The sequence below is a fragment of the Saccopteryx bilineata genome, chromosome 9, assembly GCF_036850765.1.
Source record: "Saccopteryx bilineata isolate mSacBil1 chromosome 9, mSacBil1_pri_phased_curated, whole genome shotgun sequence".
NCBI lineage: Eukaryota > Metazoa > Chordata > Mammalia > Chiroptera > Emballonuridae > Saccopteryx > Saccopteryx bilineata.
In genome coordinates, this window is record NC_089498.1 from 67,858,870 (window position 1) to 67,883,828 (window position 24,959).

Genomic DNA, 24,959 nt, shown 5'->3' on the forward strand with positions numbered 1-24,959 from the left:
ACATGGGTATTTATTTATTTTTATTAAGAACTGTTACATTAAGTGAATGTGTAACTACTTAATACTAACTATAGAAACTACCAGCCACTCTACTCACCACCACACCTCTGCTCCCAGAACTTTACCTTCCAATCAGGAATTTGGAAGATGCTTCCCAGGAAAACTAATCAGTGCAAGGGGAAAGATTTGCTTTCCTTTAGCAAGTATTAAGTCCTTAAGTTTGCCCTGGTTCATTGGCTCAGTGAATAGAGTGTCAGCCTGGTGTATGAACATCCTGGGTTCGATTCTCAGTCAGGGCACACAAAGAAGTGACCATCTACTTCTGTACCCCCCCCTTTCTCTCCTTCTTCCTTGCACACAGCCAATGGCTCAATTGGTTTGAGAATTGGCCGATAGTGATGAGGATGGCTGGGTTGGTCCCAACACATCAGCCTCAGGCACTAAAAAATAGCTTGGTTGATTCAAGCATCGGTCTATGATGGGGTTGCCAGGTAGATCCCAATTGGGGTGCATGTAGGAGATTGTCCCACTATCTCCCCTCTTCTCACCCCTCAAAAAAAGTCCTTGTCTGACCAGGCGGTGGCGCAGTGGATAAAGTGTCAGACTGGGATGTGGAGGACCCAGATTTGAGACCCCGAGGTAGCCACCCTGAGCGTGGGCTCATCTGGTTTGAGCATGGCTCACCAGTTTGAGCCCAAAGTCGCTGGCTCAAGCAAGGGGTCACTCGCTCTGCTGTAGCCCCTGGTCAAGGCACATATGAGAAATCAATCAATGAACAACTAAGAAACCGCAACAAAGAATTGATGTTTCTCATCTCTCTCCCTTCCTGTCTGTCTGTCCCTATTTGTCCCTCTCTCTGACTCTTCTCTGTCTCTGACACACATACATTCACACAAAAAGTCCTTAAGTCCAATTCTAGAAAATACCAAAAACTGAAGAAAAGAAATGATGATTAGAAAATGCCACAGACTCAATGTGATAATATAACATAGCTTATGTGACTCTATCAATGGCCCTTCATCCAGGAGAAATCATGTTAAAAACACTAAAGTCTGACTGTTCTGCCCTAGAATGAATGCACCATTGTGGTAATGACAGAGCTGCCTTATTCTGTATTTTTAAATGTGCACAAACAACCAGAGTAAAACCTGCTCAATGCCATCAGCTTAGACTAGAGGAAATACTAGATAAAATGGTCAATATGCCAAGGAGTATAAGCCAAGGCTCAGAAACAGCTACATTGAGTTTACAGAAGTAATTTTTCCATCCTCTGATGTAGTAATTTTTAGAAATTTATCAAGTTTCTATTAGCCAATACCCAAATTTCCAGGTCTGTCCAGTTAGGTAGGTCTCCCAACTGTGGCTAACCCCCTGTGGGTTGAGTATCCGCCAGCAGTGTCATCCAGAAATACCTTCTATTCTTCCTGCTTATCATTTCTAGAATTCTTTGGATTCCACCATACCACCACCATGATAACAATTTTTGAGGACTTCCCTACTTCTTCTTTTTTAAACACTGTTCATTTTCTAAGTATTTTTATAACCTAACACTTTTTTCATTCCCCTCTTAACTTCTTCCAGTATTTATACAATTTCCTAGAGCCCTTACCCCAAAATTCTAAGTCATATCCACCTCCCAACCTCCACCCTTGAGGGTTTCTCACTTATGTCATCTCATTCCACAATCCAATCCCCATATCTCATTTATAGTCTAATACAAACTTCACTTGCTCATACCTTTTGTCTCTTCTTAATCCTGCTCTTCTGAAAACCTAATGCAATCACAGCTCAAAGCAGACACTGCATTACACAATTATTGTTGTAATTTCTAATGTGTATGTTTGCTCCCCTTGGAGAAAGAATTGTGTCTTCTTTGTTTAACAAAAGGGTAAAGACTTGTATAATACAATGAATTGGTACCCAGGTTCAGAAGTTAGATCAACTCCAGTTGGAAGTTAATTTTATTTGTGTGTCCTTGAGTAATTTATCTGATCTCTATGAATCTCACTTTCTCTAATAAGAAAATGGACAATACAATAATCAATCAATTTGCTGTGAGAATAATATTGAGAAAACCTAAATACATCATAGCATAGTACATAGTAAACTTTCATCAAACTTTACTATGTTATACTTCCTATTAATAATTAAAGTCATTGAAAATAAGAAAGTGGAATTTAGTCACTATTTATTAATTTATTAATTTTTAAAATATACACACAGCTATTTAAAATCTATATGTGGGACAGAGATGGTACTAACGTGGTTGACTACTTGTTGATAAATCCTGCAAGGCCAGCTATAATCCCCATTCTCACAGCCCCATTAAAAACAAGCTAGAACACCTGCAATAAGAAATACGTGACATAGATAGAACTAATTAATAGCCTCTATATAAAACTGCTAAATTTAATCCTCAGAAAAACATAGTAGTGTCTGAGAAAACTCTTGAAACAGAATTGGGAGTTAAAAAGAAGTAAATATAAAGGTTTTATTTATTTTAAAGCAATTAAAGATTTAGCAGAATTTAAATTAATAGAAATTAAACTGAATCGGGATTCAGTTCAAGTGCAATAGATTATCAGGGTCCAAAATTCACTTTTGCTACTCTTCTTTTACTGCTATTTGAACACAAAACATTGCTATTCTATAGATACCTTTGGCAGTGACACCTATGAATTGTGAGAATGTTGCGCTGTTTAGCTTTAGCAAAACATGAAATGTGTTTTTCCAAATAGGCATCACGCTATGGGGTTGTGAATCCTCTTCTAACACCTTACCTATAGATTATGACACCTTCAGAATCACTGAACATCCTTTCCAAAGTCATATTTCAGCATCCTTTTCCAACCCGATTTAAAGTATTTCAATAGTAAAACATTAATTTATTTGGGAAGAAAAAATATAGAACAGGAAATACTTTACTGAAGTCTATATCCTCACCATCTATCTTTATTCCCCCAAATAATATATTAATTAACTTAATTTCCCTTTTCTAATCTAAACCCGGTTATTTCAATATACATTTTCTAGTAGTTTCAATTTTTTCATCCCTTTGAAGTCTGCTGCAAACTCACAATGTATAATTCCTTCATGTATAACTTTATCATTGTATTCAAATATATCTAGTTATTATTTCACTAGCAAAAGGTATAATTAATTTGATGATATATAAATCACTATAATTAAAATTATATAAGTAAAGAAATCACATATTCAGATAGCTCTGATAGAGATCATAACTTGATTTACCAATTTCTTTGTAAAAGTAATATTCTCATATGGTACACAGAGAAGTGAGAGGGCATAAAGTGGATTATAAATTATTTCTTGGCAGTTTATAAGAAACTGCCATATTTATTTACAAAAATATCTAGAATGACACATCTACAAATTTCTAATTTATATTACAGTGGTACCTTGAGATATGAACAGACCAACATACAACTTTTTAAGATACAAGCTGCGGCCCTGGCCGCTTGGCTCAGTGGTAGAGCGTTGGCCTGGTGTACAGCAGTCCCGGGTTCGATTTCCGGCCAAGGCACAGAGGAGAAGCGCCCATCTGCTTCTCCAGCCCTCCCCGTCTCCTTCCTCTCTGTCTCTCTCTTCCCCTCCCACAGCCAAGGCTCCATTGGAGCAAAGTTGGCCCAGGCACTGAGGATGGCTCCATGGCCTCTGCCTCAGGTGCTAGAGTGGCTCTTGTTGCAACAGAGCAACACCTCAGAAGGGCAGAGCATCACCCCCTGGTGGGCAAGCTGGGTGGATCCCGATCAGGTGCATGTGGGAGTCTGTCTGACTGCCTCTCCGTTTCCAACTTCAGAAAAATACAAAAAAAAAAAAAGATACAAGCTGCAACTTGGTCCGTATTTTTGTTCAAGATCCAAGTGAAATTTCGAGATACGCATCATGATTTGGGAAGCTGCCGCTAGTTGGTGTGTTGGTGCACGAATCCAGTATAAGCAGTTTGATATACAAGTTGACTGACTTATGAGCTTGGTTACAGAATTAATTAAATTCATATCTCAAGGTACCACTGTATTTGGTTTTGCCATACCACTTGTTTTAGCACCTGCCACTCAAAAAATCTTGAGGTTTTACTAATGTGACAAATGTTTCTAACCATTATAAGTTATTAGACATCATGTTCCACATAATTAATTACCTTGTGAAATCTGTCATCTCCATCATGATCATACACATCTTCTTGGCCAGAACAATGATATCATTGCTTGTATCATCCCATATTTCAATCTCAGCATCCAGCTTACTCTTTACTTTCTTGAAATCAGCAACTTGCTCAGCTATCTTTTCCTTTTCTGCCTCAGGCAGTTGGGTCATCTTAGCCTAAAACATATAATTAGAGTTATAATTATTTCCCTATGTCAAAAAGCCTTTGTGAAAGAAGTGGTCATTAAAGAATGTGCATAAAATTTGTTCATTTAAAAAGACATGTCATACTTTTCCTTTTTAAGTCATACAATTAAACATTTCACATTTAATTTTTCATGTGAAAAATGTATTGAATTACAATATTTTGCTCTAGAAGTACAATGGTGAATTTGAGAATAACAATGTATAATTTAATGTTTGACATATTTAAATCTACTCCTTAATATAGATGTTGGACTTCTCAAATACTGAACACATTAAAATTTTAAATTAATCCAAGCTTAATGCAATGCATTATGATTAGAAAATCATATATTTTATTTAATTTTATTAATAGTATGCTTCAAAAGGTAGAAGTATGACAAAATTTACCTTGGAGTGAGATTTTGCCTATCTACCCCCCCCCCACACACACATATATATAGATATAGATATATAGTCAGAAGTCAGGTCCTTTTAAAAATACTGACTATATACTGGTAAACAGTAATAGTATACATTTATAACTCATATGTATATAAATAAACACATGTATATAAAATCATGACATGTATGTGTATCTTATACATATAAGCATGTTTATGTATATATGTATGTACAAATTATTTTGGCAGAAGAGCAAAAATGTTATCAGCAGGGTTTATTAAGACAACCCTCTAGGTTCTGGCCGGTTGGCTCAGTGGTAGAGTGTCGGCCTGGTGTGTAGAAGTCCTGGGTTTGATTCCTGGCCAGGGCACACAGGAGAAGTGCCATTTGCTTCTCCACCTCTCCCCCTCTTCTTCCTCTCTGTCTCTCTCTTCCCCTCCCGCAGCCGAGGCTCCATTGGAGCAAAGATGGCCCCGGTGCTGGGAATGGCTCCTTGGCCTCTGCCCCAGGTGCTAGAGTGGCTCTGGTCATGGCTGAGCGACACCCTGGAGAGGCAGAGCATCGACCCTTGTGGGCATGCCAGGTGGATCCCGGTCGGGCGCATGCGGGAGTCTGACTGTCTCTCCCGGTTTCTAGCTTCAGAAAAATACAAAAAAAAAAAAAAAAAAAAAAAGACAGCCCTTTAATTATCATTCTGACTTTTAAGGTGCTATTCTCCTATGGGCAATAAATTTAATTTATTGGCATAGAATGAATTCTTTAGATATGTTATATTTTGAACAGAAGGTAACTCGCATCTTCCACTTGCAATTTAAAATGTAGTATGGGTAGAAAACCATCTAGGTGTCTAAACTACCATATTTACAATTTTAGCACATGGGACCTATAACATTTTGTCAAATAATAAAAAAATAACTTGAAATAAAAGTGGTTTGATACTATCAATACCATAAAATTACATGCAATAATCTATGCAATTATATTGTCAAAAATAATCCATATATATATTCTAATAGTAGAATAAGTACATAGGTCTGAGAAGTATCACTTGAAAAGAATAAATCATGTAAGTGGAATTTATTTATTTATTACTCACAAATAATACGTAATGCCCGCTTATGCTTATGTATTTCCACATGCTAAACTTCAGGACACTTATACAGGAAAATAAAAAAAAAATCACTTCAAAAAAGTTTTGAAATATTCTGGATAGTAAGCTTAGAATACTGAAAACACTTTTTTGAATTAATAGTGTGCAATACAAAACAAAAATAGCATAAATATATGAACGCAGAATTTGCAAGAATGGTCAATAAGAAATCCAACTTTAAAAACAACACTTGAAGAACCAATAGCTATGGGAAGGGGGCAAGGGAGATGTTGAGGGGAATATGGGGAGGGGGGATGCATTCAGGGCAACACTAGAATCTATGTAAACACAATAAATTAAAATCAATAAAAAAAGAACTAGTATCAAATATCTGTCACATATTATCTACTTATTATAAACTCAACTCAGGGTCTAAAATAACTAGGTATCTTATACTCTCAAGATTAATTATCCATGCTTAAAGTCTAACTTATTAAGGAAAATAAATGATAAAACTTTCTCATTTAAAGTTGTTTTTAAATTCTTTAGCATACCGCTTGACATACATTGAATGCTCAGCAAATGATAGCTATTTTCTATAAGAAAATTATCAAAATATAGTTACATATCTAGCACTTAAACTTTGCTTTCTTTTCATTTCTACTGGAAGAATTAAATTAAGCTATGAGACTAGGTTTTTAATTGATGAGCTTATGTAGGGGACTCTTCCTTAGGATCTGAAAATAGTTTGTAGTTTTCTTTTTCAGGAAATGTGACATGCTAAGAGAAAAGCAAATTTTACTGTTGCTGGCATATGGCAAGGCACTTGAATGAAGATACAACTCACTTATGTCTGAAATCAATAGTATGCAAGCACATTAAATATAATATAAGCTACTAATACATTGGCCCTGGCTGCCTGGCTCAGTAGTAGAGTCAGGTCTGGCATGTGGATGTCCCGGGTTTGATTCCTGGCCAGGGCACACAGGAGAAGCTCCCATATGCTTCTCCACCCTTCTCCCTTTCCTTTCTATGTCTCTTTCCATCCCGCAGCCAAGGCTCCATTGAAACAAAAGTGACCCAGGCGCTAAGGATGGCTCCATGGCTTCCACCTCAGGCACTAGAATGGCTCTGATAGCAACAGAGCATCGCCCCCTAGTAGACATGCCAGGTGGACACTGGTCGGGCGCATGCGGGAGTCTGTCTCTCTGCCTCCCTGCTTCTCACTTCAGAAAAATACAAAAAATAAAAAAAAAAGAAAGAAAATAAATTAGCTACTAATACATTAAACTAGCTCAAAAATAGAAGTAAATTTTCTTTATCTTGACCACTGGTCGCTATCATTATCTACAGTTTACTGAAATTGTTTTTCAACCTTAAAATAGTAATAGCTGAAGTTAGATTCAACTGAGGCCTATTTTTTCAGTCTTTATCACAGAGATCATAAATTCGTAACTCCAGATCTAATAACGAATTTAGAAATGTACATTAGTATATCATGGACAACTATTCATTATATTCATAAAAAAGTTAAAGCTATTCAAGAGGTGACTTGATTAAGTATATTTTTAGTTCTTTTCCTTGGAATGCCACTGATTTTCAATTTGACATTGAAGAAGTCACTTAACCCTCCTGTCTGAGTTTCTGCAGAAAAAAATAACAATCGTTGCAGCTGCTACCCACCAGCCATGCAGGGAACAGGTCGATTATTGGATAACATTGAGAATGACACTGTCATGGACAGAAATCTCATCAATTGTACTAGATTTTCTTAACATATCAGTTTACATGGTGAATTATAATTGGCAAACATTGAAGAGATAAGGGACAAAAGCTGGGTAATATTGTAGTTTCCAAAATTAAAAGGTCTAGTAAGTTCTCATTTCACAGAAGGAACAATAACAACAATAAAATATACTATTGACTGACACCTTTACTGAAGATGTTTAGTGCTTTTGTAAATAATTTATTGTATGCTAACAATCAATTTTAATCATTGAGAAAATTTCAACCTGACTGGTGGTGACACAATGGATAGAGCATCGACCTGGGATGCTGAAGTCCCAGGTTTGAAAACCTAAGATGGCAGCTTCAACAGAGACTCACTAGCTTGAGTGGGGGTCATTGGCCTGAGCATGGGATCATAGAAATGATCTCATTGTCACTGGCTTGAAGCCCAGGGTTGCTGGCTTGAGACCAAGGTTGCTGGCTTGAGCAAGGGAACATGGGTTCAGCTTGAACCCCCATCCCCCAGCAAGGCACATACAAGAAGCAATCAATGAACAATTAAGGTGCCAAAATGAAGAATTGATGCTTCTCATCTCTCCCCCATCCAGTTCTTCTCTCTCTAAAAATGAAAGAAATAAAGAAGGAAGGAAGGAAGGAAGGAAGAAAGGAAGGAAGGAAGGAAGGAAGGAAGGAAGGAAGGAAGGAAGGAAGGAAGGAAGGAAGGAAGGGAAAATAAGGGAAGGGAAGGGAAGGGAAGGGAGGGGAAAGGAAGGGAAGGGAGGGGAAGGGAAGAAAAAAAGAAAGAAAGAAAGAAAGAAAGAAAGAAAGAAAGAAAGAAAGAAAGAAAGAAAGAAAGAGAAATTTCAAAGTAGCATTTAAGAAAATACTTGATATTTAGGAATTTTGAGTGAAAGTTACTTATTGGAATATTTTGTACAGAATAAGCAAAGAAACTGAGGTACAAAGCTTTAGATCAAGTAGGTAAGTGACTCTAAAACATTATGACTGCCTGATTATACATCTCAGTCCCTGCTGAAATCAATAGAGTACAACTCTGATATAAATGTCTATCAAATCCTTCTAAATTACTACCATTTGAAAGAGATTAGCAATATTGGAAATGATATTACATTTGTGTGTCAATTCATTTTGATATTTGTTGCCAAAGACAATGAAAATAGATATTTATATATGCCAAACACCCTTCTAGGCACCTTACATATATTTAAATATTAATTTTTATAGCAACCCTGTAAGGTGAGTATGTGTGTGTGTCTACATATATATATATATTTTTTTTTTTCTGTATATTTATGAAGTGAGAAACTGGCAGGCAGAGAGACAGACTCCCACATGTGCCTGACTGGGATCCACCTGGCAAGCCAACTAGGGAGCAATGCTCTGCCCATCTGGGACATTGCTCCATTGAAACTGGAGCTATTCTAGCGTCTGAGGTGGAGGTCATGCAGCCATCCTCAGCGCCCGGGCCAACTTTGCTTCAGTGGAGCCCTGGCTGCGGGAGAGGAAGAATGAGAAAAGAGAGAAAAAAGAGGGGGAAGAGTGAAGAAGCAGATGGATTCTTCTCCTGTGTGTTTTGGCCAGGAATCAAACTCAGGACTTCCACACGCTGAGCCAACACTCTACCATTGAGCCAACCAGCCAAGGCCTTAAGGTGAATATATTCTTACCCTAATTTTAGGGATTATGAAACTAAATCTCTAAATATTATCTTCTCAAAATTATAATGTTAGTATATACCCATGGATTAAAAGAATTAATATTATTAAAATGTCCATACTACCCAAAGCAAACTGCAGATTCAATGCAATCCCTATCAGAATACCAATGGAATCTTTCACAGAACCAGAACAAATACCCTAAATTTATTTAGAAACATATAAGAGCCCAATTGGCCAAAGTAATCTTGAAAAAGAAGAACAAAGCTGGAAGTATATTTCCTGATTTTTTAACCATACCACAAAGCTGTAATAATATATGGAGTATGGTACTGGAAAAAAACAAAAACAAGTCAACAACAAAACAACTAGACATACAGATCAATGAAACAGAATAGAGAGTTCAGAAATAAACCCGGGCTTACATGTTCAATTAATCTATAACAAAGGAGGCATAATATACAATGGAGAACAAACAGTATCTTCAATAAATTGTGTTAGAAACATTGACAGATACATGCCAAAAATGAAACTAGACCACTTTCTTAAACCATATACAAAAAAAAATTACCTCAAAATGTTTAAAGATTTAAACATAAGACTGAAACCATAAAATTCTTAGAAGAAAGCATAAGCAGTATTTTTAAAAGATTTTATTTATTGATTTAAGAGAGATAAGAAAGAGAAAAGGGATGGGGGGATGGGGAAACATCAATTCATAGTAGTTGTTTCTTGTATGTGCCTTGATGGGGCAAGCCAGGGTTTGAAACCCACAAGTTCAGCTTTCCAGGTAGATACTTTATCCACCGCACCACAATTGGTCAGGCTAGGCAGTAAATATTGTTTTGGACATGTCTCTGCAGGCAGAGGTAACAAAAGGAAAAAAATAAACCAACTGGATATCATCAAACTAAAAAGTTTTTGCGCAGTTGAAAGAAACCATCAACAACAAAAAGAGGTAACCTGTCAAAATATTTGCAAATAATATATTCAATAGGGGGCTAATATCCAAAATACATAAAAAAATTTATACAACTCAACATAAAAATACAATTAAAAATGGGAAGAATAGCTTTATACAGTGGCAGTATCATAGCTAATGAGGTTTATCTGAGGCTTAATTTTTGCTAATTGAAAACTTTTCCCAATACTTCGCCATGATGACTGGAAGAAATGGAAAGAATGTCTGAATTGACATTTTTCTAAAAAAGACATATACAGATGCCAAGAGACTCATGAAAAGACACTCAACAATACTAATTATTGGGGAAATGCAAATCAATACCACAATGCTATATCATTTTACACCTGCCAGAATGGCTATTATCAAAAGACAACAAATATCAAGTGTCGGCAAGGATATGGAGAAAAGGAAACTCCCAGGTACTATTGGTGAGATTATAAATCATTGCAGCCACTAAGGAAAAGAGTATGTAAATTCTTCATATAATTAAAAATAGAACTACTATATATTATAAATTTAATAATTTCATCTTAGAAATTGAAAATATTACAAAATTCAAAAAGATATATGCATTCCTATATTCATTCAAGCATTTATAACAGCAAAGATATAAAAATAACTTAGTGTTTATCAATAGAAGAATGGGTAAAAAAATCTGACATACATACACACAGAAATATACACAAAATGAGATATTACTTGGGTATAAAAAAGAATAAACTCTGGCCCTCACTGGTTTGATCAGTGGATAGAGCATTGGCACAGCATATGGACATCCTGGTTCGATTCCCAGTCAGGGCACACAAGAGAAGCAACCATCTACTTTTCTCCTCCTCCTTCTCCCCCCTCTCTCCATCTTCCCCTCACGCAGCCAGTGGCTCAGTTGGTTCGAACATCCATTTCAGGTACTGAGGATGCTCAGTTACTCTGAGCATTGGCCTTAGAAGCTGAAAATAGCTTGGTTGGTTGAGCATCAGTCCCAGGTGGATCCTGGTTGGAGCATATGTAGGAATCTATCTCCCCTCTTCTCACTTAGTAAGAAAGAAGGAAGGAAGGAAGAAAGAAAGGAAGGGAGGGAGGGAGGAAGGGGGAAGGAATCCTTTCCATTTGCAACAACCTGGATGGACACAGAGGGTATTATTTCAAGTAAAATAAGTGAAGGAAAGACAAAGATTATATTATCTCATTTATATGTGGAATCTTAAAAACTATAATTAAGCAAAACAAAGCAGAAACATACTCAAAACTACAGAAAACAAACTGAAGGCTGATTGGGGGGGGGAGCAGCTGGCAAAAAAGATGAAGAAGCTGAAGATATAAAAACTCCCAGTTTGAAGATTAGATACATCATGGGGATGTAATTTACAGGGTAGGGAATATAGTCAACAATATCATAATAATCCTGTACAGTGACAGAGGGTTACTAGACTTACTATGGTGATCAGTTTGGAAGGTATATATACCTTGTAAAATCACTAAATTGTACAACTAAAACTAATATAAATTGTACGTCAACTAAACTTTAATAGTAATAAAAAGAGTAGAGTGTTGGTAAATGTTAGAGCAGGATGCAAACATGAGAATAATTTTCACATTCTCTTGGATAATATTTATCACCTTCTTCTTTGGGACATAATTATCTTTTAGAATCTAAGATTTCTCATCTGTAAACTAGAATGATGCTATTTCTTCACAGGCTGTTTTAGAGAGCAAATGAATAAATGTATATGAATATACCTTTTAAATTCTTAAGTGCTATAAAATGGCAACTGTTTTACTAACAGATTTAGTTGGTCACTCTATGCAGTGATCCTTTGAATTCTATTCTAATGTTATCCTTTTTTAAACAAAAGTTGTATTCTCCCATTAGCCATTAGGCATTTTTAAGTAAATATATAAATATATATTATATATAAATATATATATATATACTTAAATGATATATATGATATATATCATTTACAACTTTAGCTCTAAATCAGGAGTTAGCAGAATGTTTCTGTAAAGGGCAAGATGTAAATAATTTATTGTGTAATGTGCTGGCCTACCATACCCCGCTATCACATTACTTAGCTATGCTGCTGTTGTATTGCAAACGCAGTCATCCAGACTATGCAAGAAATGAGTGAGGCTGTGTTCCAACAAATATATGGACATTGAAACTTAAATTTCATATAATTTTTATGTGTCAACAATATAATTCTGCATCTAAATTTTTTCATCCATTTAAAAATATTAAAAGTATTCATAGCTCATAGGTTGTACAAAAACAATGGCAGGTCATATTTGACCTCACAGCCAACGTTTGCCAAATGCTTATCTTTTTCTTTTTATGTGTCTCAGACTGCCATCCAGTCTTAAAATATTATGTTTTTAAAAATTTCTCCTGTTTCTTTATCTGTTCTATTCTGTTATGCACAAAGTTTGCCCATTTTAACTCAAACTTTTCTCCATTTCTTTCTCTGTATTGTCATTATAGCTATACAAGCAAGAGTCTTAATTTCCTCTTTCATTTCAATCCATTTTGCTACCATTTGATTCAATAGTTCTGATTTGTAGAATTGTGCAATTCTTCAGCTAAAAAATACCTTCCATAACTTCTTACTGAATAAAGACTATCAACTCCTGAAATGCTATCATTACATTTGCTCATTTAAAGTAGAAAATTCATATAGAAAAATTATCAAATCATAAATGTACAGTTGGCACTCTTTTTACAAACTGATCAGATCCATGTATCTAGCACCCAAATAAAAAAACAAAACAAAACGGTGACCAGTGTCTCCGTAGCTTCCTGCGTTTTATTCTAGTCACTATTTCCCAAGAAATATCACTATCTTGATTTCTAAAACTGTATATTTTCTTGTTTTGGAAGCTTAAAAAAATGAAACAATAATATATATACTCCTGGGTCTGGCATTTTATGTTCAACATATATATTTGAAATACATTTATACTGTTGCATGAAGTTACAATCTATTTATTTTCATGGCTCTATACACAGTATTCCACTGTGCAAATATATACCATTTTTGAATCTGTTTTTCTATTAATGAACCATTGGGAAGCATTTCATTTTTGGCTGTTTTAAATACTGAATAATGAATACTCTTGTACTTTTGGTGCACAAATGGGCACATTTTTCTTGAGTATATATCTAAGAGTGTACTAATTAGGTCACAGTGACCATCATGACATTTGCTCCAATATCTTTTTAAAGTAATCACATCTGCCTTTCAAGCACTGTACTCTCAAGCTAAATTAAGGTATTTGCTGTTACAACTAAGTACCTGGAGATATTGTTTATTAATTATTTTAATAAACTTCTTTCCTTTCTCCATCTCTGTTGATCCAATCATATTTCCAAACCAAATTTATATAGTACATTAGCTTTCTTCTCCAGTGATATACAAAAAAACTCAGAACATGTTATTAGTTCTTTCCTAAGATGTTCATATTGTTCTCTCTCATGGTCTAACTATTTGAAAACATGAATATCTTACCCCATTAGAAGATTCTTTTTTTTTTAGAGAACAGAGCAACTGAATTTTATTTTATTTCTTTTATTTAATTAATTGTGTTTACATCGATTCTAGCATTGCCCTGAATGCATCCCACCTCCCCTCTATTCCCCTCAACATATCCCCTTCCCCCCTCCGTACAGTGCCCTCCCCCTTCCCTTCAGGTTTATCCCATTCTATCATCCCCTTTCCCTCTGTCCTATTTTCCTCTGGTCCCTTTGATCCCTCCTCTGTCTCAATTCTGTTCCTCAGTTCTCATTATTCCTTGGATTCCTCAAATGAGTGAGGTCATACGATATTTTTCTCTGCCTAGCTTATTTCACTCAACATAATAGTTTCCAGGTCCCTCCATATTGTTGCAAAAGGTAATATTTCCACTTTTCTCATAGCCCCATAGTATTCCATTGTATATATGTACCAAAGCTTTTTAATAGATCGTCCACTGATGGACACTTGGGCAGTTTCCAGATCTTTGCTATTGTGAACAATGCTGCCATAAACATGGGGGTGCATTTCTTTTTTTCAGTCGGTGATATGGTGTCCTTGGGATATATTCCTTTAAGTGGGATGACTGGGTCAAAGGGCAGTTCCATTTCTAATTTTTTGAGGAATCTTCATACTGTTTTCCACAGTCGCTGCACCAGTCTGCATTCCCACCACCAGTGCAGGAGGGTTCCCCTTTCTCCACATCCTCATCAGCACTTATCCTGTGTTGTTTTGTTAGTGAGCACCATTCTGACTGGTGTGAGGTGGTACCTCATTGTGGTTTTAATTTGCATTTCTCTAATGATTAGTGATGTTGAGAACTTTTTATTTCTATTGGCCATCTGTATGTCCTCTTTGGAGAAGTGTCTATTCATTTCTTGTGCCCATTTTTTGATTGGATTGTTTCTTCCTAATGTTGAGTTTTACAAGTTCTTTATAAATTTTGGTTTTAATCCCTTATATGTATTGTCGAATATGTTCTCCCATTGTGTGGTTTGTCTTTTTATTCTGTTCACATTATCTTTAGCTGTGCAAAAGCTTTTTAATTTGATATAGTTCCATTTGTTTATCCTGTCTTTTATTTCATTTGCCTGTGGAGATAATTCAGCAAAGATATTGCTGCAATAGATGTCAGTGAGCTTACTGCCTATGTTTTCTTCTAGGATACTTATGGTTTCACGATTTACATTTAAGTCCTATATCCATTTTGAGTTTATATTTGTGCATGGTGTAAGTTGGTATTCTAGTTTCATTTTTTTACAGGTAGCTGTCCAGTTTTCCCAACACCATTTGTTAAAGAGACTGTCTTTACTCCACTGTATGCTCTTACCTCCTTTGTCAAATATCAACTGTCCATAAAGATGTGGGTTTATTTCTGGGTTCTCTGTTATGTTCCATTGATCTATATGCCTGTTCTTATGCCAGTACTAGGCTATTTTTAGTACAATGGCCTTGTAGTATAACTTGATATCAGGAAGTGTGATACCTCCCCCTTTATTCTTCTTTTGCAAGATTGCTGAGGGTATTCGTGTTCTTTTTTTGGTTCCATATAAATTTTGGGAATTTGTGTTCTATATCTTTGAAGTATGATATGTCATTGGTATTTTAATTGGTATTGCATTGAATTTATAAATTTCTTTGGGTAATATAGACATTTTAATGATGTTTATTCTTCCTAACCATGAGCATGGTATATGCTTCCACTTGTTTGTGTCTTCCTTGATTTCTTTTATCAATGTTTTATAATTTTCTGAGTACAAGTCTTTAACCTCCTTGGTTAAATTTACTCCTAGGTACTTTATTTCTTTGGTTGCAATAGTGAAAGGGATTGTTTCTTTAATTTCTCTTTCTGACAGTTCATTGTTCATGTATAAAAATGCCTTTGATTTCTGTGTATTAATTTTATATCCTACCACCTTGCTGAATTCGTTTATTAGGTCCAGTTGTTTTTTGACTGAGACTTTAGGGTTTTCTATATAAAGTATCATATCATCTGCAAATAATGATAGTTTTATTTCTTCTTTTCCAATTTGGATGCCTTTTATTTCTTCTTGTTGTTTGATTGCTGTAGTGAGGACATACAGTACTATGTTGAATGAGAGCGGTGAAAGGGGGCACCCCTGCCTTGTTCCTGATTTTAGGAAAATTGCTTTTAATTTTTGTTCATTAATTATAATGTTGGCTGTGGGTTTGTCATAGATGACCTTTATCATGTTAGGGATGTTCCCTGTATTCCCACTTTGCTAAGAGTTTTGATCATAAATGGGTGCTGGATTTTATCAAATGCTTTTTCTGCATCTATTGATATTATCTTGTAGTTTTTCTCCTTCCTTTTGTTTATGTGGTGAATCACGTTAATTGATTTACAAATGTGGTACCATCCTTGCCTCCCCAGAATAAATCCCACTTGATCATGATGTATGGTTTTTTCATGTATTGCTGGATCCGGTTTGCTAATATATTTTTTTATAAATAAATTTTTATTTTAATGGGGTGACATCAATAAATCAGGGTACATATATTCAAAGAAAACATTTCCAGGTTATCTTGTCATCACCCAAAGAGAGATCTTTCTCCGTCACCCTCTATCCAGTTTTCTTTGTACCCCTCCCTTCCCCCTCTCCCTCCTTCCCTCCCCCCACCCCCCCATAACCACCACACTCCTGTCCATGTCTCTTAGTCTCGCTTTTATGTCCCACCAATGTATGGAATCCTGCAGTTCTTGTTTTTTTCTGATTCACTTATTTCACTCCGCATAATGTTATCAAGATTCCACCATTCTGCTGTAAGTGATCCAATGTCATCATTTCTTCTAGCTGAATAGTATATCATGGTGTATATGTGCCCCATCTTCTTTATCCAGTCTTCTATTTTTTTTACAGTGATTAAAGGCCTTTAAGCAAACTCTGGGCCAATACAGCAAGAATCCATAAAAGAGTAGTGTCCTTAACATGTCCACCAAGTCCAAGTTGGCCCCATCACCATGCCAAATCCCTGAAAAATGCAACCCAACCACAGTTCAGTCTGTTAGGAGCTGTCACAGGGAGCAGGAGTCCAGGAAAAGTCCACATCCAGGAAAAGTCTGCATGGCACTGGAATTGTTGTCACCATTCTATACTTTGCAGCTCATGTCCAAGTCCCAATGACCGCTGCTTCTAGCTGGTAATAATTCAGGTATACTGAAAAAGCCATTTGCAGCTTGCATGGATATGGAACTTCTGTTCTCTTCCTGGAGAGATGAGACCAGGTTGCTTTTCCCTGGAGCTCTGCGACTGTGGCATGGTAAAGAGAACCTTGGGATACACTAAGCTGGGTGGCAAAGGTAGATTCATAATAGAAGTTGGCAAAAGGGGGAAAGAGAGCTCTAAATTAGGAGTAGGTCCCAGCCTGAAATATGAGTGGGGCATTGAGGTAGGAGGGATAAAGGAAACACTATATATTACAGTTTGCTAATATTTTGTTGAGGGTTTTAGCATCTAAATTCATCAGGGATATTGGTCTATAATTTTTTTTCTTTGTGTTATCTTTGCCTGGTTTTGGAATCAGAATTATGCTCACCTCATAAACTTGGAAGTGTTCCTTCTTTCTTAATTTTTTGGAATAGCTTGAGAAAAATAGGAGTTAGTTCTTCTTTGAATATTTGGTAGAATTAACCAGTGAAGCCACTGGGACCAGGAGCTTTGTTTTTTGGGAGCGTTTTGATAACTGTTTTGATCTCTTTTGTTGTAATCGGTCTGTTTAGGTTTTCTGATTCTTCCAGATTGATTTTTGGAAGATTATTATATGTTTCAAGGAATTTTTCCATTTCACACAGGTTGTTTAATTTTTTGGCATACAGTTCTTCATAGTATTTTCTTACAATATTTTGTATTTCTGTTGTTTTGGTTGTTATTTCTCCACTCTCATTTCTAATTTTATTTATTTAAGTCCTCTCTCTTCTTTTATTGGTTAGTCTGGTTAAAGGTTCATTGATCTTGTTTACCCTTTCAAAAAACCAGCTCTTGGTTTCATTGATCCTTCATATTGTTTCTTTAGCTTCTATATCATTTATTTCCACTCTGATCTTTATTATTTCCTTCCTTCTACTACCTCTGGGCCTTACTTGCTGCTCTTTTTCTAGTTCTTTTAGATGAAGGTTTAGGTTGTTTATTTGAGCTTTCTCAAGCTTCCTAAGCATTGCCTGTAGTGCTATGAACTTCAATCTCAGTACTGCTTTTGCTGTGTCCCATAAATTTTGAGTTGTTGTTTGCACATTATCACTTGTTTCTAGAAACTTTTTTATTTCTTCTTTGATTTTATTGTTAACCCATTCGTTATTTAATAACATGCTATTTAGTTTTCATGTGTTTGAGTATTTTTCAGTATTTTCCAGTTTTTCTGTTGTGGTTGATTTCTAGTTTCATGCCATTGTGATCAGAGAAAATGCTTGATATGATTTCAGTCTTCTTAAATTTGTTGAGACTACTTTTGTGTCCTAACATGTGGTCTATCTTAGAGAATGTACCATGAGCACTTGAAAAGAATGTATATTCTGCTGCCTTAGGGTGAAAGGTTCTAAAGATATCTATTAAATCAAGTTGATCTAGTATGTCCTTTAAGTCTGCTATTTCTTTGTTAATTTTCTTTCTTGAGGATCTATCTAGTGATGTTAGTGGGGTATTGAAATCTTTTACTATTATAGTATTGCTGTTGATTTCACCCTTTATATCCATCAAAGTCTGCTTTATATATTTAGGTGCTCCTATATTAAGTGCATAGATATTTATGATATATCTTCCTGTTAGATTGCTCCCTTTATCATTATGTAGTGACCTTCTTTATCTCTTACTATAGCCTTTGTTTTAAAGTCTATTTTGTCTGATATAAGTATTGCTACCCCAGATTTTTTTATTACTATTTGCATGAAATGTTTTTTCCATCTTTTTACCTTCAGTCTATGTGTATCTTTTGTTTTAAGGTGTGTCTCTTGTAGACAGCATATGCATGGGTCCTGTTTTCTTATCCAAGCAGCTACCCTATGTCTTTTAATTGGATCATTTAATCCATTTACATTTAAGGTTATTATTGATATGTAGTTGTTTATTGCCATTTTATTCTTTAAAACTGTATTTCTCTTTTACTATATTCTTTTCCCACTTTGATCTGTTTACAACAGGCCCCTTAACATTTCCTGCAGCACTGGTTTGGTTATAATGAATTCCCGAGGTTTTGGGTTTTTTTGTTTTTTGTTTTTTGGTTTTTTTTTTTTTTTTGTCTGGGAAGCTTTTTATTTCTCCTTCAATTTTAAATGATAGCCTTGCTGGACAAAGTAGTCTTGGTTGTAGGTTCTTGTTCTGCATTACTTTGAATATTTCTTGCCATTCCCTTCTGGCCTCAAGTGTTTCTGTTGAGAAATCGAATGTCATCCTTATGGGGGCTCCTTTGTAGGTGATAGACTTCTTTTCTCTAGCAGCTTTTAATATTTTCTCTTTATTGCTTAGCTTTGTTATTTTAATTGTGATGTGTCTTGGTGTAGGTCTTTTTGGGTTTCTCTTTAATGGAGTTCTCTGTGCTTCTTGAACCTATGAGACCCTTTCTTGCCTCTATTTAGGGATGTTTTCAGCTATAATTTGATTGAATAAAGTTTCTATTCCTTGTTCTTTCTCTTCTGCTTCAGGAATCCCTATGATGCGGATGTTATTTTTCTTCATGTTGTCACAGAGCTCTCTCAGAGTTTCCTCAGAATTTTTGAGTCTCTTTTCTTTTTTCTGCTCTGCTTCCATGTCTTCATTTTTACAGACCTCTATTTAAACTCCAACTCTGCCAAGCACTAGCTCTATAGCAAGTAATTTAACCACCCTAAACTCCAAATTCATTCCATATTAAAAGATGATAATCACATATTAAAAACATTTTTATGAGTTCTCTTACAGTTATACTTATGCCTGTAAACAATAACACCTACTTAGAATATATAGTAGGGACTTAGCAAATTGCACTTATGATTAATATACATATGAATTCTTTAGCCTAACCTCTAAGACTTCACAATTTTGTGGAAAAAGACAGTTAATATTCACCAAGCTTTATATTCCACATATAAGTGGAATCATATGGCTCTTGAATTTTGGTGAAGGGTAGTCTTGGATGAATGTATAGGGACAATTTGACTTGGGTGGTGGGTACTCAATGCCATAGACAGATGATATGCCATGAAAACTTGAAACTGATATCACCCAATACATTTAATTAAAAAAATATTCACCTACCTAACACCAAGTTTATGTAGAGACCAAGTAAAATATTTTGATTAAATACATTTCATAAGCAATAAGCCACACAGAAATATAAGGTCATTATAATCATTTCACTTTCAGAAGCTTTTGAATCCATATTGTTTTTTTTTTTCAGATAAGGAAACTGAGTCATAGGGAAAAGAAATGACTTGGAAAAATATTATCTTGGTGGTTAGTGGCATATTTGTAACTCAAATCCCTGTTATACTATAATAATGGTCTCTACAAAATTGTTCTGCATTACTTAGCTATAACGTTTTGATGGAAATTTAATTCAGTAATCATATAACAGTTACTTTACCTATTCATAGACCTGGATGCAACACAGAAATAGAGTTTTATTAATAAGTAAGACACAATTATAATTTTATGTTATAAATATTAGGAAATTCCTAGTCAATTAATATTACTCATGTCTGTGAGTAGCTAGAACTCAACATTCAAAATCAAATGCATGGTATATGCATATTAAATGAATAATTCTTAGAGTTTTTTCTTACCTTCAGTGATAACTGAATTTAATAGTATCATTATGTGTGTTTTCAATAAGCCCAGAGGCATTTGAAAAATAATGTGTTTTTAATACATCAAAAATATAAATAGTAGGACATTTTGCTGGTGTTTAAAAAAATCAGAAATGCTTTTGGCAGAAATCCAACTTAATTAAAATTTGGAGAACAGATTCACAGAAAGGGTTTATGCAATGAGATTTTAAGCATACTAAATTATGATTTCAAACACATGCCTAAGAATTCATTAAAAACAGTTTTTCATAATATTTTTAAATTATATTTAGGAATTACAATTGGACTTTGCCGTAAGGAGTAATATACATTTCTACATTTTTTTCATAGTTCTTTAAATCAAATCTACAAACATATTAATTAGCTTTAAAATTTTCTCAATTCTATCATTTGTCAAAAAATTACACTTCAAGCCTTGTGTGTTACATTCAAAGATTCCTATCAGGTACAAAACTATCCCATTTTATTATAAAACTTTATAGGCTGAGGCTTGGTCTCAAAACAGAGTTAGCTACTAAATCATCAAGCTTACTTTATTGATTATCTAAATTCTAATGGTAATAATAATGGTAATTAACATTTGTCCATGCTTCCCATATGCCATTTTGCTAAACACATTTAAAAATTATCACATTTAAATAATACTGGGTTAGATATCAATATTCACCTTTCACAACCATGAAAATGAAACCTGTAGGGGACATGTGTATGTGTCCTATAAACTAAGAGGACCTTATCCAATATTTATTTTTCTCTACATCAAGCCTCCTTGTTTATGGTTTCATTTCAGTATAATTTTTTGCACTATGGTTAAATTAAATCTTGACCTTATATTTCTATGTGGCTTATTACTTATAAAATATATTTACTCAAAATTTTTTACTTGGTCTCTGCCTAAACTTGGTGAGTTAGGTAGGTAAATATTTTTTTATTATATGTATTGGGTGACATTGGTTAATAAAATTATATACATTTCAAGTGCACATTTCCATGACACATCATCTGTCTATGGCATTGAGTACCCACCACCCAAGTCAAATTGTCTCTTACCATACATTCATCCACATCTACCCTTCACTAAAAGTCAAGGGTGAGCCAAACATGCTCCTGGTTTCAGGAAAAAATGAAGACTAAAGACAATTGAGAGGTAACTGGAAAAATTTGAGCACTGACTGGGCATTAAGCAAAATTAAGAAGTGATTGTTAAATTCCTTCAGTATAATGACAAAATTGTAATTATGTAAGAGACTGTCCTTTATTTTAGGAGATACTTGCTGAAATATTTAGGCATAAAATGTTATAATGTTGCAGATTACTTTGAAGTGATGCAGAAAAAAAGCAAATATGGTTCTGGCATTATGATAAAACTGCTATAGATAGGTCATAGAATATTGGTATACCTTGTAGTAGTGTTTAAATTTTTCTGTTTTTATTTTTTCAAAATAAAAATAATGGAAAATAAATAGTATTTGCTATGTTCTTGTTTTGTGGAGGTTTCAGAGATTTTAGAGGCCATATAGTCTATTATCTTATTCCAACATGCCACTCATTTGTAACATCCCTGACCGATAAAGCTTTGGCCTCCCTTTTGAATATACCTGAAGGGCCAATGCTAGGTAATCTGTAACTAAAAGATAAAGTCATCCATGAAAATTTTAAAAGTAAAAACCAAAAGTGTAAATGATATTTGTGATCTGCAAAAGTAATCCTTACATAATAGACAAGTGAGGCTATAGACTAACAGGAAACAAGTTCATTTAAGATCTTAGAGTGTACTGTAATTATTAAAATTTAAATAAATGTGGTGGTAACATGCCTTTCTTTAAAAGGAAAGATTCTTAACTCAAAGGTGGTGATCTGCATGGATAAAAGGAAGAAGAAATAAGAAAGAAAGAAAGAAAGAAAGAAAGAAAGAAAGAAAGAAAGAAAGAAAGAAAGAAAGAAAGAAAGAAAGATGCTGGTGGAAAGAAGTAACCAAAAGCTGACATGACTATCCCAATCCTTTTGAAGATGTGATCCTTTTGAAGAAGTTAACAGTGTGTGTGCTAGTCTGACCATGGTTATAGATTTCTTGCGATATATATTTTAGCTATAGAGTTAACAGCAATCTTTTAAAATTTTTCCTCTGTGTCCTTTCTCACAGACTCAGGTGAGTTATTATAAGTTGTCTTTCAAAATAGACTATTTCAAAAAGAAAATATTTTAACAAGCTTATATGGGTATTTTAATCTATATATGTGTGTGTGTGTGTTTATATGTAGATTTTTAATCTAAATGTTGCAAAGTTTCAGACTAATTTAAATTTAATTCCATTGTATTTTCTTTAGATCATCATTCCAGGATGTTGAAACACTTTTTTTTTTTTGGTGCTAACAAGACTGACATAATAGAAACCTTCATGTTTTTCAACTAGCTACACATAAGAAAGGAAAATCCAATAAATGAATATTATAAAGGCTGTGAGAAACTCAAACAAGATCTAGAAGCTGATTCACTTTTATTCACAAGAGCTCCTGCAGGATTTGACTCAGAGCCTACCAATTCTTACTTTTCATACAGTTTAAGTATATTTGGTTACCTGAATTCCATAGCAGAGTTTATAGAAAATTGGAAGTGTACAGGAAGTGTCCTAGTCTGATGATAAGAAAAGAAAAGAAACTTTATTTAAGAGAAGACATAAAGCTCAGATAATTGGGGCCCTTTTAATTTATGAATAAGCTTCCCTGCTCATATCAGGACACCTCCACCCTATTATTGTATTACAGCATAATACAAGTATGTTTGGTCATAATACTGACAATGATCATGTGAAACATCATTACCCAGCATTTACTGATTTTCTACTAATAGTGTAGTATCATGGCACCATTTCTGCTTTCAAAGAACATTCTAGAAAATAGCTTATCTAGACCCTTCAAAAGTATCTATGACATAAAAGACAAGAGAAGGTAACTGTCATAATCTACAGTAGAATAGAAAATGTCACAATTAAATTTAATGTAGAGTCCTGGTTTTAATCCTAAAATAAAAAGAACATTATTGGAAACACTGATGAAATCTATAGTTTAGTTAATAGTGTAATACCAATGTTCATTTCTTAGGTTGTGTTAAAATTAATTTGTTTAATTTAAGTATAGTTTGTATAGACTCTTTATATTAGGTTCAGATGTACAACATAGAGATTCAACATTTTTAAGTCTTACAATGTAATCACCTCAATAATTCTAGCAATCATCTGTCACATGAAAACATATCTGATATTATTGACTATATTACCTTTCCCTTCTTACCCACCTCTCCACTCACTCTCTTCTTGTAATAATCCCTTTGGTCTCTGTTTCTATGAGTCTGTTTTTGTTTGGTCTGATGGTTGGGTTTTATTTGACTTTAGATTCCACATATAATTGAAACCTTATAGATTTGTTTCCTTTCTGCCTATTTTTACTTAAATAATACCCTCTAGATTCATCTATATTGTTATAAATAGCAAAATCCCATTCTTCTTTATTGCTGTATAATATTCCATTATATTATATACCATATCTATTGATGGACACCTAAGTTGGGTCCATATCTTGGCTATTATAAATAATAATGCAGTGAACATAATCTCTTCAAAAGTAGTGTTGGGAAAACTAGACAGATACATGCAAATAAAATTAAACTTAAACTATATATAAAAATAAACTCAAACTGGGTTAAAGACTAAAATATAAAGCCTAAAAACATAAAACTCCTAGAAGAAAACATAAGAAGTAAAGTACCTGACATCAGCCTAAGTAATATTTTTTGGATATGTCCTCTCAAGCAAGGGAAACAAAAGCAAAATAAACAAGTGGAACTACATCAAACTAAAAAGCTCCTGCACGTAGAAGGAAACTTTCCACAAAAGAAAAAGGCAACACACTGAGTGGAAGAATATATTCATAAATGATACATCTAATCCAAAATATATAAGAAATTCATAGAACTCAATAACAAAAAATAAACAATCTAATTAAAAATTGACAGAGGACATTAAAAGACATTTCATAGTTTTGACAAATAGACCTTAGTTTTGCAAGACATCAACATTAAGAGAAACTGAGTGAAGTAAATTCTTTCTACTCTAATTGAAATTTTTCTATAATCCTAAAAATAATTCAAAATGAAAGATATACATCCCTATTTTCAAACATACTTCTGCAATCACACAATAATTTATTTCTAAGTGGTCACCTTTCTGTTAGTCTCACCTTCTTATATTGCCCTTTTCTCACATATGTGTTCTCCTATAAGAAAATACTGTGTATTTTTTTTTGTATTTTTCTGAAGTTGGAAATGGGGAGGCAGTCAGACAGACTCCCTCATGTGCCCTACCAGGATCCACCCGGCATGCCCACCAGGGGGTGATGCTCTGCCCATCTGGGGCATTGCTCTGTTGCAACCAGAGTCATTCTAG

At 34.5% G+C, this 24,959-nt stretch overlaps 1 protein-coding gene and 1 non-coding gene across 4 annotated transcripts in view; one reads left to right on the plus strand and one right to left on the minus strand.

The window, feature by feature from the left end:
* The window catches only part of CTNNA3 (catenin alpha 3), a 2,095,157-nt gene that overhangs the window by 152,800 nt on the left and 1,917,398 nt on the right, over window positions 1–24,959 (minus strand). For all 3 annotated transcript variants that reach the window (XM_066242416.1, XM_066242414.1, XM_066242415.1), the window contains exon 15: window positions 4,163–4,344. In XM_066242416.1, coding sequence (XP_066098513.1) covers window positions 4,163–4,344 — 182 coding nt within the window. The remainder of the gene's footprint in view (window positions 1–4,162; window positions 4,345–24,959) is intronic.
* On the plus strand, window positions 10,320–10,459 carry LOC136313728 (U4 spliceosomal RNA). The gene has a single exon (XR_010727178.1). It is a non-coding gene; the product is annotated as a U4 spliceosomal RNA (small nuclear RNA).